General features: G+C 46.4%; 1 protein-coding gene across 1 annotated transcript in view; it reads right to left on the reverse strand.

The window, feature by feature from the left end:
• The window catches only part of LOC149340394 (ATP-binding cassette subfamily G member 4-like), a 29632-nt gene extending 14647 nt beyond the window's left edge, over positions 1-14985 (reverse strand). Inside the window, exons 1-5 of the mRNA XM_089551118.1 lie at positions 14793-14985; positions 13420-13579; positions 5372-5561; positions 3046-3191; positions 1424-1547 (exon numbers count right to left, since the gene is read on the reverse strand). Coding sequence (XP_089407244.1) covers positions 1424-1547; positions 3046-3191; positions 5372-5561; positions 13420-13579; positions 14793-14985 — 813 coding nt within the window. The remainder of the gene's footprint in view (positions 1-1423; positions 1548-3045; positions 3192-5371; positions 5562-13419; positions 13580-14792) is intronic.
• Between the last annotated feature and the right edge of the window lie 264 nt (positions 14986-15249).

The following is a 15249-nucleotide window of genomic DNA, read 5'->3' on the forward strand; positions in this document are numbered from 1 at the left end:
TCACACTCAAACATCGAGGCCGCAATTGCGTGGTGCTGTCGTTATGCATATCACAAAGCTTTGTTGCACTTCAGATTGTTTGCAAAAAAACAATTTTTCTTCGACAAAAAAAGCTCTGCATTTCTCAAGTTGCTCCTAATTTATGGTCCGGTTTTAAATTTCAGCAAGTGATTTTGAAATCTGTTCACAAAGTTCGAAAGTGGTGACAGACACACCCGACGCTTCGCTTTTCTTTAGTTGTCACAGCAGATCTTAAGTAGAGCCTCACCTCGTGCTCTGTAGCCATAAATATGCTAGGTGACTTCCCGGTGTTGAATCTTACTGTGCCGATAAAATAAACAACAGACTTAAGCGTGAGCACAGGATTTATTTTGATGTTTCCTGAAAACGCTTTACAGGCAACAAGGTAACCCTTTTTTTCGCCCTATTTGCGCTAAAGAACATAAGGTGAGATACCGTTATCTAGACGTCCCTCACAGTGGGTCCATGTGTTCGCGTTCACACACCTGGATCATTTGTGCTCCGATTACTAGATTACTTTATATGGTATTTCATGTGCGTGCGTGCGTGTTGCGCGCACTTTGCTCCTGTAGAGCGTGCTCTGCCTGTGAGGCACTATTGTTACAGGAGAAGCAAACTTTTGATAATCATATTTTTTTTTGTTATTTCTGATACACTAGCAGATATCGGTAAAGGAAAACATGTCTCTGCATGAGTAATGATCTGTTAGCACCCATGCTTTCTATTAAGGTTTTACATTTTATGAAGAAACTTTCAAGGTTTCATAAACAAGAGCGTCCACATTGAATAAAGACACAGAAGCGTTGCCCATGAACAAATACAATGTTTGATATATTTGTTGTCTGTGCGGCTCATGTGGACTGTAGGAAAACCGCCGCCATCGCAGTGTTCTATCTTCATACTATAGAATTTCTACTGTTTTCCTCCACTGGTTTGTGCAGCCAGTTAGCACTTTACGCCGCGATTTTGTGTAGTCATTGTTCTTAAACTTAAAAATTCGAACAAATGTAATGATTTGTAAGTAGGTTAGAAGTCCCATGCAATAATAATGAATGTATTCAGTGCTCTATTTTTTTCAACCTCAGAGCTTACTTTAGATTCTCGTGTGATTTCCTTGGGTTCCCCTTAAACTTATTTTTTCAAAGCCCTTAAAGGAATTTGAGCAATCATTTCACGACTAACTCCAGGCAGAGCTCTTCTACAAAGCCATGAAGATTAACTTCAGTGCTTAATTTAAGGCACAAGCTTGAGGTTTTCAATATATGTACCGTCTAAAACGAGGGTGTGACATTGCCATCAATATGTGTGCCATGGATGCAATAACATATTTCACGCAACAGAGCCTCGCTCTAGTCGGTCTGCGATACCGCAAAAAAGAAAAGCTGGAAAGTAGGTTGCTCACCTTGGTGATATATTTCAGCATCAGGACGGTCGGATTCGAGATGACAACAATCACTGTGTGGCCCTTGTAGGCCAGGTACTTGAGCGTTCGGAAGCAGATGTGCGCCTGCGTTGCGTCCACGTTTCTGCGGACCAACACCCACCGTATGCGGCGAATGAGTGTTGCGGCAAGCACTTTACAGGTACTAGGATCACAAAGAGGTGCCCCCCTTTTCCATGCAGTCAAGGATTACTCGCCACGTACGAGTGATAAGCGCACTTGTTTTATCAAGTAGTTTTCCTCCGGATGCATCTGATTCATTTAATGCCCTTTCAACTTCTATGCATAAGTAGAAAAAAACGACTGTTGAATGTGAACAATGGGTATCTCTTCATATTGCTTGCTCCTGATTGTTGGAGAAACGTGATTGATCATCTCTTGGGAACTCTACTTTGGCGCTCTTGAAATTGCTGAATGCCAACAAGCCCTGTTCTGTAGGTTCGTGTGCCATCACAATGGAACGTGCATACTATATCAGTTTTACATCACTATTTGTGTGCAGGCACCAAGAATTGTGTATAATACGGGACGCATTGGCGTGCCGCAGTAAGATGTAGCCACAGAGCGAATTTCAACTAAGACGAACAAGTAACGTTAGTGATCGAAGCACTCACTTGCTCGAAATTTCGGTCCTTGTGAATGCTAGGTGGTGACGTCGGTAGGAACGATTAGCATTTTATGTGAGGTAAGTGCCGTCTGCGCCAAAAATAGCCAAGCAACGTTCTTTTTTTTTTCTCATAGCCATGCAGTGGCGCATTTATGGCACCCATTGAGCTCTAAATCCGCGTAATGTAAGGAGAGCCCTTCTGCTCATTCTTTGAAGGCTTATTCAAGGGCTGTTCTGTAAAGCTGTGAAGCAAATTCCGTTACCTGGTTTCTTTTGACAAATACTGCACCCTGCTCGCTTTGCTTTAAGGCTTCCTCACTACCGACGAAGCCAACTTCTTTCGGACGGTCCACCTTACAGCTTAGTGGAGCTTAGTTCTAACTGGAATGCTAAAGTGCATTGTTTCTTCATAGAAGATTAGCTTCAACATAAGCCAACACTCCAGTTCTAACACGTATAGGGTGACAAATAAGCGCTTGTGCGGGAATGTTTGCTTTTATTACTCCTTCTATTTTCAACCCTGAAACTAAGGAACGCAGGAAACCTGGAAATATCTGACCAAACAGCGCTCTAAAAACATTGGAGAACATTGGCACTTTTTCCATGCACAGTGATTTTGCCTCTGGCATAGCTGCTGTAGCTGCCATCGCTGCGTCGTTGAATTATGTCCATTTACATTGAGGCCACGGAACTACTGTGCTGGTGCACTCAAGTAAAGTTGTTATTGTCACTGATCTCATCCTATACGCTGCATTACTTGTCATAAAGTAATGAGAATAACATGGAGACTTGTGCCACAACCACAGAGCCACCTGCGCATGCACACTGCGCGTTTACTGTAGTACAACGAATAAATTTGTACCAGTGGAAACAATGTTCAACAAGATAGACTGCAGTGGAGCTGCGTCTTCAGCAGTTCGTCCTAGTGGGTGGTATGAAGCGTAAAGTGCGCGGCTTTTACGCGAACTGTGCCTGCCTTGTAGGGTCGTCGGCGAAGATGAGAGGCTGCGGCCGAATGAGCTGTTCGGCGCAGGTCAGCAGGCGCCGGTGGGTCTTGCTGACCAGGGACACCGGGATACGCCGGACGTCCATCAGGCCCCAGCGCTCCATGGCGTTCACAACCTGCCAACGAGGCGGTGGGCCCCTTACGGGCTTGCGACATGCAATCAAGCTGACTGAGCAGTTTGTTTCTACTCTTGCGGCTTATTGCTGTCGCGAGAGCGGAAGAAATAACAGCAACGAAAGCACCACCTGCTAATAGACTGGCAGTTTAACGCTTTTTGCGCTAACATTACAGTGAGATTCCTGTGAAGACATATTCTGAGGGCTCAACTTTCTCCCCGCCTTTCGTGGTACTGTACCTTCAGTGACTTGTTAATAAGCTGTTCTTACAGGAAGAATCCAGTGAAAAAAAACAAAAAAAAAGAACGGCAGAACCGTGTCAAAAATACGACAAAATGTTTCGTAGTTGTGTCGTAGCGTCAGATTGGTCTGTTGTTTTGCTGTATTATTCTGTAGTATTGTAATTTTGTCTGTAGTACTTTTCTGTAGTCGGAAGTAACTACACAAAATTCTGCTACTACAAAAATTTGTTACTACAATTTTTGATCAAGAACAACACAAAATCTGTAGTGACGACAGAAACTTTTATGTTGTGTTTGTCGTCTAGGATGCACTATATCATGAAAAGAAGACAGGCTACCAGGCGGGAGGGCAGACGGACGAAGAATTCGGAAGCAAACTTTATTCAGGCAGCTTGCGCCCTCCAGGGGAGAAACCTGGTGGCAGCGATAGGGAAAAACAGGCATGGAACTTCCTGATCTTGCACAACAGGACGGGTAACGTTTACTTTTTCATGTATGTGGACGCTTGCTAAAGGGCTAACCAGAGCGTTCAAAGAACGAAGACTGAAGAGGGAAGGCAGGGAACCGAAGTTCAGAAACTGCATTCTTGCAATCTATTGGGCTGGTTTCGGCCTAAGAATTAAGACAAGCAGTGCTGCATCAGGAAATTGTGGACGTGACTGCAGAACACTGCGAAATTCTAAGCTGAGTGGATTATGTGTTACTTTAAAGTCCTTGCAGGAGTAAGCATTCTCCTCTTTTGCGCCCGATTTTTTTAGAGGGTTGTGCCCTGTGAGACAATGCTATTAGCGAAGAACAAAAGCATCGATGAAGGCTTAAAATCCTGCAGTAATAGTTTAAAGTTAAACAGAAATTACAAGGCCGTCTCATTGAGGTTTGTTTTGTTACTTTTGAGGAAGTCGTGTGAGTAAAATTTAATAATAATTTCGACGAATACTCCGCAAGGAGTATGGATACATTCATGGATACTGATACTTGCAGAAAAGTCAAGTTAGGGATTGCGTGTCAGCACTGCGTTAAAATTTTTACTCAAGGCTGGGCACAAAATTAAAGATACGTCGGGCCCATATCAATCTCATTAGGAAAAACTTTTCGTCCAGATAGCTGAACACCGCTGGTAAGAAAAAGATTTTGCCAATATTCACACGTTAGAGGTCAAGAAAGCAAGCCACCTAATTTTTACGAATCGGGAGTTCCTGGCTGTATGCCAATAATATTTCAGAATAGGGAACGTTTATAGAATGCGGCAAAACATGTGATGACAGATGTTCTTAGATAGTGCCACTAGTCAGATACCCAAAACTTGTTTTCTTTCATGAGTTTAATCAACGCCATAATTTCAGGCCACCCCTGAAACTGTGCAGTTGCATAAAAGGCTTGCCTATGTTAACGCCTATTCGACTAAATGTAATGAGCCTTGGATCCAGCTTTTCATGTGCTTGCATTTATCATTTACAATTACACTCTAAATAATTATCCATTATGAAAGTAAAATAAAGTAGAGTATCGTTTAGCGCATTCTGCGTTAGGGGCAGGGTGTGCTGCTGAAACCACGGGCTAGATTTCCACCACTAAAACTTTCATAAATGTTTGCTCTACGAGAGGACCTTGCCCTGCAGTGGGCGTAGTAAGGCTGATGATGATGATTACAGAAATGTTATTGAAAAAATGTGTCGTAGTTCATAAAATTCGCCCATATGCTGGAGGAAAGTGACGGCACCAGATCGGAAAACTCACGTTGGTTGGTGGGGAGTGACGCCACTAGAACGGATAATTCCCATTCTGAAGTGACGTAACGTGAACAATCAGAAGTGACATCGCTCCCAGTAAAGGAATCAACAGCTTTTCATGCTATCGCATTGCCAACTCTTCCAGTAAATAGGTTTCCCCGCGAAATTTTTTCTACTTGCTTTAAAGAACAGCTGACCAACACCTCACCGCTCGAAACTTATCCTTGCGATCAGTGGACGTGGGGAACTTGAGCTCCGCGGCAATCCACAGCGTCTCCTTGACCGAGAAGCAGTCGAGGTGCAGGTCCGTCTGAGGGATGTGGCAGCTGCATTCGCTGAGCGCGTCTGCTCCCAGCCGCCTGCCGTTGACGAGCACTTCGCCGCCGTAGCCCTCTCTGCTGTAAGGCAAGGAGCAGGCAGCGCCTGAGTGGGGCCCCTTCCTGGGGCCCTCGCACAACTTCGAGCAGTAAACGCAGTTCTCCTTTGAACACTACTCAGCTTCGAACACTGCAAGCCAATATGCACTGTAAAAAAGAAAAAAGAGAGTCGCTTCCAGATATCACTCTTTCGATTGTATTTTTACTTTTCTGCGATGCCTGCCCATGGGCGTCCGGAGGGGGGGGGCAAGGGGGGGCGGCTGCACCCCCCTGGAAAATCACTCACTCGAACCGTGAGTGATGGCCGCACGCCAGGGGCGGTGGTGCGCTCAGCCAAAAGGGTAAAAGCAGCCCCGCTTCGACGCTTGGTCACATCTGCGAAATGCCGCGTCCGGGCGCGCGTCGTTCCGCCGTTTTCAAACCACGCCACCGCCAGCTCTGCTGAAGGACGACCTGTTGCAGACATGCAGCGGCACCGGCGAGCATGTGTTTCGAGCCGTCTTGAGATGGGTGTCTGTTTCTTTGATCTCTAGAGAGATAGCGACACGGAGGCAGACAGTGCACAGGGCACAGGTGGTGGTGGTGGTAGTGGTTTATTTAAAAAAAATAAAAATAAAAAGTGAAGCAAAAGAGTGTTGCCGGCCGCGGCAATTGCTATCTAATATCTTAAGCACCCGAGCTGCAGCCGGCGGAAACGAAAGGGAAAGGGAGAGGACAGTGAGGAGATGTATAGAGGGGAGCGACAGCGAGAAAGGACAGGGGAGAGCTTTGTACACTATTTACAAAATACAAAAGTAATCAAGTTCGCGCCGCTCGCGCGCTAAGAGGGCACAGGTCGCTCGCTAGAATCAGGATACGTTCGTACGCCGGCCACCGATGAATTCTTGAGGGGGGAAGGACAAATCAGCCGTGTCCACCCCCGCTTTGTCGGGCTGCTCAGGGGCAAGCGGGCGACGAGTTGGCGCCGCCGCCGCTCGCTGTCTCCTCCGATCCACGGGAGAGCTCAGTGCGGTAGAAGCGCCGCTTTCAGAACCTTCGGCAAAGGGGATTAGCTGCTTTTGTTCACGGCGACGCAGTCTCCAGAGGCGCCCCCACACCAGCGTTCCTTGCGTCTTCTCCGAAAACCAGCGCCTTTGGTCAACGCAGCCCGATGGCGCCTGCCTGGCTCGCCTGTCACCTCTGGCTGGGCCTCAAATCACAACAGCGCCCATGTACTGTGCGTGTCAGTGCATGGTAAAGAGACCCAGGTGGTCGACATTATCCGAAACTCTGTACTACTCCGTCCCTTATAGCCTGAGTCGTTTTGGGGCTCTGAACCCCATAAAAGCACAAAACAAATTTTCCGACCGAATTAGTTGCGGGTGTCCCTTCCCCTCGGAAGTCGCGCGGCGTTCCTTAAACCCCAAAAGTGCGCATTCGTGGATATTGTGGCAAGTAAGCCCTTGCACATGTGCGCGCCTCTGTGTTTGTGCTTCGGTGTTTTTAGTGGCGGGTTGTCAACGAAGGTGAGAACAACCAAGACAGCGGACGAGAAAACGACGAGCGGCGAGCAGTGTGTGTGCGGTTGCTCGACTGTGCGGATGCGCGAGCAAGATGGAGCGAGGTGTATGAAGCTGCGAGCGTGCATTTATCTTGTAAATAAGTTTTCGTTGTATATAGTCATCTTTTGTTTTCAACGTACTCGTTCAACCATTTTTCCAATCAATATATATGATGACTGTGCACTGAGAGCGTGTAATGAAGCACAGAAATGAATTTATCACCCGTGTAACTACGCAATTCGCCCAGAAAAATCCGAGGCGCCTACAGTTGCTGTTCAAGGAAGACTGACTGAGTGACTGTAGTTGCGTGTTTGTGAACATATTGCGCTGTGTGCTGGTCATCAATTCGGGTGAGTCGAGAACCCGTATGCAGTAAGACTGAGCACTTCGAGTATTGATAGTATCTTTTTGCATTTTTATTAATTTTAATTGTTTCTTTGTTGATAAACTCCAATGTATCTCTACAATCCGCGCTTTAATTTGCTGCTTGTAATTTTCTTTCATGTGTGTATTTTACTTATTTTTTATTTATATATAAATAAATAAATTTACTCCGCAAATAGTGCCTTTTCGCTACGAATATACCCCCCCCCCCCCCCTCCGGCGCCAACAACCAATGGGCCCCCCCCCCTGAAAAAAATTCTGCGGACGCCCTTGTGCCTGCCATCCATGTGGCGGAGCTAACCACACCTCACCGCGGCAGACATTATCATCGCCATTAACTTAAATACTCTCTCCGAAGGACGCGCTGTTTTCATAATAAACAAAAACAGAAGACTTAGCGCGCAGTGCTATGACTTACCTATCCGTTAAAAAAAAAATCTCAGTGCCCGCCAAGTCTCGTTACACATTCACGTCTCCCCAATCTCTGGGCTATATTTCTGCCGCCTCATTAGGACCGACCTGGCTCGACCCACACTGGCGGGCACTATTTTCCCCACTTGTTTTCCGCGGTCCACGCCTGCCGTGGTGTCTAATGCAACGGTGCGAGCGACCAAAGCTGGGGACTTTTCCGGCCACAAAAGCCGCGAACGTGCTCTGCACGTGACACGCTGAGTGGAGTCGCGCTCAAGCCTCTCGCCAGGGTGCGCGGGCGTCATCAGCGAGCGCCGCCGCCGACGAGCACCGGCCAACTGTTGGTTCGTGTTCCGGAGGCGAACCGCGCCTCCGGTGCAAAGGGTGAAAGAGAGGAGGAAAGAAAATCGCGGCACAGGAGTGCGTATTCACGTTTGAGCGCCGACAACAGTTTGGCGGTAATTAGCGTCAGCGCTTTCCGGCGACGCGAAACAAACAGTGCTTAAAAATATGCGGCCGCGCGAGTCAAGGAGAGAGGGGGTTTCCCAATGAGGTTTACACCGGAAAGCCGCGGGTTCTCCATACAGCGCAGGAGCAAAAAAAAAAAATACTTTCACACTGCGAAGAAAAAAAAAAAGACAAACCTTGCTCGAGAAGAAATGACTTCTGGCAACGAGAGCAGGAGTGCAGATAAAGTACTTAGTCGCGGGAAAGTATGTACATAATATCAAACACGGCGTCTTCTTTATACATGTTCTGCTTAAGGGTCACGTCCGGTAAGGTATAACGCGTGGCAGTGCTGCAAAAGTCCGAGCTGCTCTAAGGCGTTTATGCGTGTTACTTTTATTTCTGGCTATTACTACGATATATTTCGCTCTCACGTCTGATGCTCTTTCAAATGCAGAAACAAAATATGTTTTCATATCCTCACTACTCATTCTCTGGCTTCTGTGGCATTCATGTTAAAAAAGTCATTGCTGACACTTCGTCACGGAGTTTGAAAATGAGTAAACTCGAAAAGCACGCACGCATACGCGCGCAAGCACACAAGGGCAATGAGCAAAGTTACTAGTATGGCTGCAAATTAAATTCAAAGTTAGGTAGAGGACGGAGGCTTCTGATACTTCGGCTTACAGCCTTGCATGAAGTGAAGTTAGCTACTAGTGCTCGTAAAGTGTTACGGTTACCAAGCATATATCCACTTGTGATTATGTGGCTAAATCATCAGGATTGACCTTTATTAGGTACCAACCCATTTCCTAAGCAGCTAACGACTGCAGCAGCTGCATCAGAAACTTAGTGGGCCTTGGTGGGTGGGTGGAGATGAATTTTTGTTTTGTTTATTTCTGGCCTCTAACATCCGCATACTACATTATAAATGAGTGCAGCATCATTAGCTTCAGCACGCGGGAATCGAGTGCCCACTTGTGTCGTCGCAGCAGCAGCCCCATATCCGCTGACCACTCATAAACTGCGTTCGCGCAAACTCAGCCACACTGCTCGCCCAACGTTGACCGCCCATGAAAACATTTCGCACCAGCGCTTAGCGAGGGGCAGTCGTCTGGTTAGCGCCTTGTTTTTGTCCCTCATATTAGTGCCCCGCTTGACATATAGCTATTTTAAAACTGTGGTGCGCCATAGATTTTTCACTACAAAAACCCGAACTGCCACGCAAACACGAAGACCGAGCCTTGGTGTCGTCAGTTGAAGAATATCGGAGTGAAATAACATGCAGGAGTCGAAAAGAGTTACGATTCCGAAGTATACGTCAAACGCTTTTCTTTTTTTTTTTAATTCAATTCTTTGCGATGTTTTTGGACTTAGAAGTATACATGGCGCATTTACAACCGTTGAACAACATAGTTGGTGCAAGCTGATTGAAACATAGGCATGAATCAAATATCAAGTTAAACGAGTTGTAGCCCGGATGGTATTGAAATTGATACGGTGTTCCACCTGCTTCAGTAAGTACAAAACCAGTTTACGGTATGCCATATTACAGAGTTGCCTTTCGCATGCATGTCAGTGAATAAGAGAGTGAGGCTACTATGATGCGAACCACTGCGGTGGCTCAGTGGTTATGGTGCTCGGCTGCTGACCCGAAAGACGCGAGTTCGATCTCGGCCGCGGCAGTCGCATTTCGATAGAGGTGATGATAGAGATCAGGCTACTGTTCGGTGCCAATGCACGTCAAAGAACCACAGGGGGTGGGCATTCCTCATAGCCTGAGTCTCTTTGGGACGTTAAACCCCATATAACCAAATTATGATGTCCTGTTTTTAAGCAGCAAAGGCAGGTAAGATAACATGGTGTTATAATGGTACTGCTCCGTCCATGCTGACCTCCTAACGCTATTACCATTTCTGTCTCAAATAATGCACCATCTAGCCCAAATTGACGTTCTTCTAAAGTCGACATACCAATGAAGCGGTCTGTGCCGGAATAACGGTAACTCGATTCCAGTAGCATATTGGTGTCGAGAATGTGCAGCAGTGACTTTCGCTCGCTGCATGCCAAAAGTCAAAGGCCTCATTCATATAAAAACATGTGGGATGCCGCTCCATTTATTTCTACTCATTTCGTTTAGCAAGCCTGTTGGTGTGATAGACTTTTCTTTTTTTTTTTAAACCCCCGCTCACCGCAATAACCTCGTTTCCTATTCGTAAACGGTGGCCATAATTAGAGCGCCCCGTGGGCAGGTAAAAGTAAAGGCAACCAGCGATTTTGGTCAAGTCAGCGAGAGGCCTTGCGACGGATGGTACGAATACTTTTTACTGCGCGGTTCAGTGTTCACTTTGATTTTCCAACGGTTTAGTTACGTGTATACCACTGCAAATGCATGCTAATTATACTGTAAGCGGCCGAAAGAAAGTGGAGAATGACAGCAGGAAATTTAAGAAATGGCATAAACTTCTCCGACCGCATCTCTGCTTATGAAATGAAGATCTGTTTGTGCCAGGCTGCTAAAGTTGACTCTTTTTTTTGCAAGACAGTTATTTTTTTTAAAGGATTGCAACAGGAGGTCATGGTTCAGCTGTGTGCTAACTCTCTAGCTTTTCTACAGTGATGCAGCAGACTCAATATGTGCATGTGTTACTCTGGTCTCAGCATGCTCACTGGACAAAGAAAAACTTCGGTTCCTTTCAGTAAGTTTCTTGTGGTGATTACGTTCGGATGACGTACCTAAACCTAGACGATACGATTCTAGAGCCAAATCTAATGAGTGCGGTTTCAGAACAGCTATCTAATTTGTTTTTTTCATGGTTATGAGACCTCGATTTTTAAATCCAGCTTAAAAGCATGGGCAATACTGAACGAAAGGTGCGGTCCATCGTAAGCTGTTTTGTGATATAGTTTCTTCTTGTTACATTCGTCAAATTAAATGTATCAACACCGGTAAAATGGACTCAACTTTGCTGGAAAAAAAGGAAAAGAATATAAAGTTCTGCAACAAGCTTAAATGCAAGTCTTAGCTTAGTCCAGTGACAACATAATGAGAAAAAATCCCAGAAGAGTAGTGGCATTAAGAAGCGGATGTACAGTTTGCTGTTTTTGTGCTCACACTTAACGGCAACTTCGAGATAGCAAGCGCTAAATCGGTCTTGTTCTTCGGTGAGAGGTTGGTACGCCGAAAATGCTCCTGTTTTTGGGGAGGAGTTGCCACTCAAACGACCTTAACCGTCGAGAACCCTGACACTCACACAACACACAAGAAAAAGTTTGAACAAAAAATAGGTTCCAAGTTGTATTGCAAAGAAAGGTTTCGGGGGAATGCACCGAAATAGCAGAGTTCAGCCCGAAAACGGAGCCGAGCAAAATCCATCACCCCCTGCTCGAGATGACAGTGATTAATGCACGTGACATTTACTCGAAGGAGATTAGCGCTAGAGTGAGTGGCTTCAAGAAATACCCGAGGGTAAGACGAAAGTAAAAGTTGCGGTAGAAACGCGAGATTTACAACACTTTTTGAAAGTTCAACCACAGGGAGACTTACGGATGATGACCAGCTAACAGGCGCACATTAAAAGCGACTAGTACTTGCGCTCAAGTGTTGCCTGTGCCTGTGCGATCTTATTTCGTTTCGCGCCGGCTTCAAGCGGCATTAACACGCTAAAAGTAGTACCGCGTGACGTTATCGTCCTTGTTGATAAAAACAGGACTTTAATAATAGAAGAAATTTTAAACCGTATTAAGATATTAATAAATATTATTGAACTACTGAGCTAATAATCCCTTGCTATGAGCTGAACACAGAGTTATACGACGGCACTTTCATCCGCTGTGACATAAAGTCAAATTACGTTTCGATCATCTCTAACTCAAGGCAGCATTTGCACAGCAAACTATTTTTCATTCAGGGTCATTAACGTCGCAGTATATGGTTTCGCATTCATTATAATGCAACACTGCGCTTGATAAAACATCCATTTGAATAGACTGAGAATACACTCTTTAATCAACCGGGGAGGCTTGTCTGGCTCTGCAAATCTACATAAGCAGTTTACTCTAGATGACAGTGATGAAGTATGACGCGCACCCATGCCCCAACCCCTCCCTTTACGCACTATACGGGCGCTCACGCACGCATTTCTACTGAAGCATGTGTGCAGGGTATGATGGAGCAATGTGTTTCGTAGGGAACACCGAAAGGGTTTCGCCACGTACTCGTTATTAATGATCTGTTTATGAAGAAAACAGACATGCATTTACTAAGAATCATATTAGGGTGGGAAAAGAAAAAAAGGGGTGGCGAGGACAGGGAAGGGTGTGTGATGCCCCCGTATAGATCAACGCAGCACAATAGTTCGACAATTGCAAATACGGGCATTTTAAAACACGTGGGAGGTGTAGGCCTTGCTTGATTACATCACTTTGTGGTCACTTTTCCAGTAACCGCCACTACGACGATCATTTTTGGTCTGCCAGGTAGTAGCAAAAAAAGCAAACAGCAGACAGAGCTCACTTTCTAAGCCAGGGTCTTTGCAAGCCAGCTAAGCTTCCTGTAAGCAGCTTGTCCTATAGGCTGACTCGGTTCAATGCGTGGGCAAACATTTTGTTGAGGGTCAACATGCCGAGTCGCGGTTGGCTGACCTCCTCTTATTCTTGGGTACAAGCTGCATCGCATGGCTCTGGGCAAGATAAACTAACAATTGCGCATCCGTAGAGCGTTGTCTTAAAGGGAAATAAAATCTAATTGGGAGTTACTTTTTAATATCAGTTTACCGCACGCCGCAATAAGTGTGCGCTCTGATTAGAGTTCAGAAAATGTCAAACATTCTTTCTTGTCGACACGTACTATCGGCAAAAAAACGCTTACGAGATGTGGGTGTGAAGGAAAAGAAAATTATTTCTAAGCAGTACACAAAAGCCAATCACCTGAAATGCTTGATGGTGTAACATTACCGAGCAGCTAGGTCGCGAAGCAGCTCAATATTATTTTTTTTGTCCGAGAATACGCAACCCGTTAATTGCTGTCGAGGACAGTACTTGTTCCTTGAAATAATGAATAAAATGTAAGGTAGGCACCGCTTGCGGCACATTACCAGTATCCGGAGAGAATGTTGAGCAACGTGGACTTCCCGCTGTTGGGAGGACCCAAGATGGCGACCAGGTCGCCAGGCCCCGCACTGCCGCTCATGCAGCGCACGGCAGTCTTCCTCCGCGAGGGCTTGTTCATGGATTCCACCGTCTTCTCGAACACACCTGCGTGCGGAAGTTAGTCACGGCCAGCAGTGGTTTCAGGAATGAGAAAAAGAAAAGCAGGACAGCATAGCTTGCCGCACAAGTTAATTAAGAAACGGCTAAGAAATCATGTTTTAAGCAACCGCACCCACTCGCACAGGTCAAGCAATGTGTCTTTGGCGCACGAATTCTAAGCACAGGACGAGAAAACGGGGCAGCTGTTGATTGTGCAAGTCGAACTATCCGCCACTGGTTCCTTCTAAACTTAATCCTTAGATGCAGCATATCAACACTTACTTGAAAAAAAATTAAGCCCTCTTATAAGCCGTGGAACAAACTTTAGTACGTGAAGCTCTGCAATCTTCGCTGCGTGAATGTTGCTTTCCGTGGTGCATCATCTCCATGTTCTCAGTGTAAGTACCATTCACTAAATCATACAGTATGCGAGGCCAAACATGACTTGAATTCATCAAATAATATTGCGAAACCATTCGCTTACGCAGGCTTGTCGCCACGTATATTCCTGAGACGTCTGCACAGCGCTCGCTTTTCAAGGCCACTTTGCTAAGGGTAAGGTTTAGGCACCCAAGGGCCAGGCGCGTAATTTAAATGCTCCTAACGAATAAACGTGTCAAGTGGTGTCCAACTTCCAACCGAAAAAACGAGGCTACCAGCGAGCAATGAAAAAATTGGCCGGTGATTACGCTTTTTGGTAATGAAATTTTTTAGCGCAGATACTGCGCTGTTTGAACCGTTGGCGACGGCATGTACCGAATACGCAGTGCCGAACGTCGGGTGAACGGACGATGGCGCGCGCGCTGTGGCGCCATTTCTTAGCGGGTCACCGCTGCGGAGCCTCTTCTTGCTGCTACCGTACTCTCTTCCTCTGCTTTCCTCATCGCGTCTTCTTAACTGTCACCTTAATTTTATCCTCCGCTTTCAGTTCGCTCTCTTTCGCCCTCCGCTGTGCTGCTCGTTCGCTGTCTCGATTACGCGGAGCCCGACGGCCAGGGACGCCGCTCAGCCCATGAACGGGCGCTTAAGAGCTGCGCTCTAAAAGGCTTGCGTAAGTCTCTGTAATAGAAACTACTTCTTCCAGCTTCTCTGACTGCTACCGCAGCTGTGCGTTTTGCTAGAACGAAATGGGGACCAGCTCACGAATACGGCCCGAAGCGATGCGAGATATCGCTGAGCGTAAGACGCCGGCACGGAGGTACACTCCATCGTGGCTCACCTTTAATGATGGGCACGGTGCACGAGATGTCGTTCCATTGGATGGTGACGCGCAGCTCCTCGGCCAGCCCGTTGGCCGGCGGCGCCGTCTTGGCGGCCGTCTCATTCGACCCCCGCGCCACGGGGAACTGGACTTTACGCAGCAACTCAGAGTCCGAGAATGTGGTCGCCGTGCCCTTGTCTGCGGCGCACATGGTGGTGTGGTCACTTAACTAAACGTGGAGCTCCGGCAGCCGCAAGACAAAAGCTCCAAGGATAGGCGATATTTTGGTGTAGATTTTACACTGTCCTGTGCGTGGCTAAATAAATTTTAACAGCTGAACATTACTCGAAGCGTCAACAGAAGCTAACAGAAACACTTCAGTGAGCCACCAAAGTTAACTCAACGAAAAAAAATACATATCTAGTGGTTGGATAGGCACGCTGATGTGTTTACGCTGAGCACACTGACGTTATGT

The sequence above is a fragment of the Amblyomma mixtum genome, chromosome 6 (assembly GCF_055824585.1).
Source record: "Amblyomma mixtum isolate Tamu chromosome 6, ASM5582458v1, whole genome shotgun sequence".
NCBI lineage: Eukaryota > Metazoa > Arthropoda > Arachnida > Ixodida > Ixodidae > Amblyomma > Amblyomma mixtum.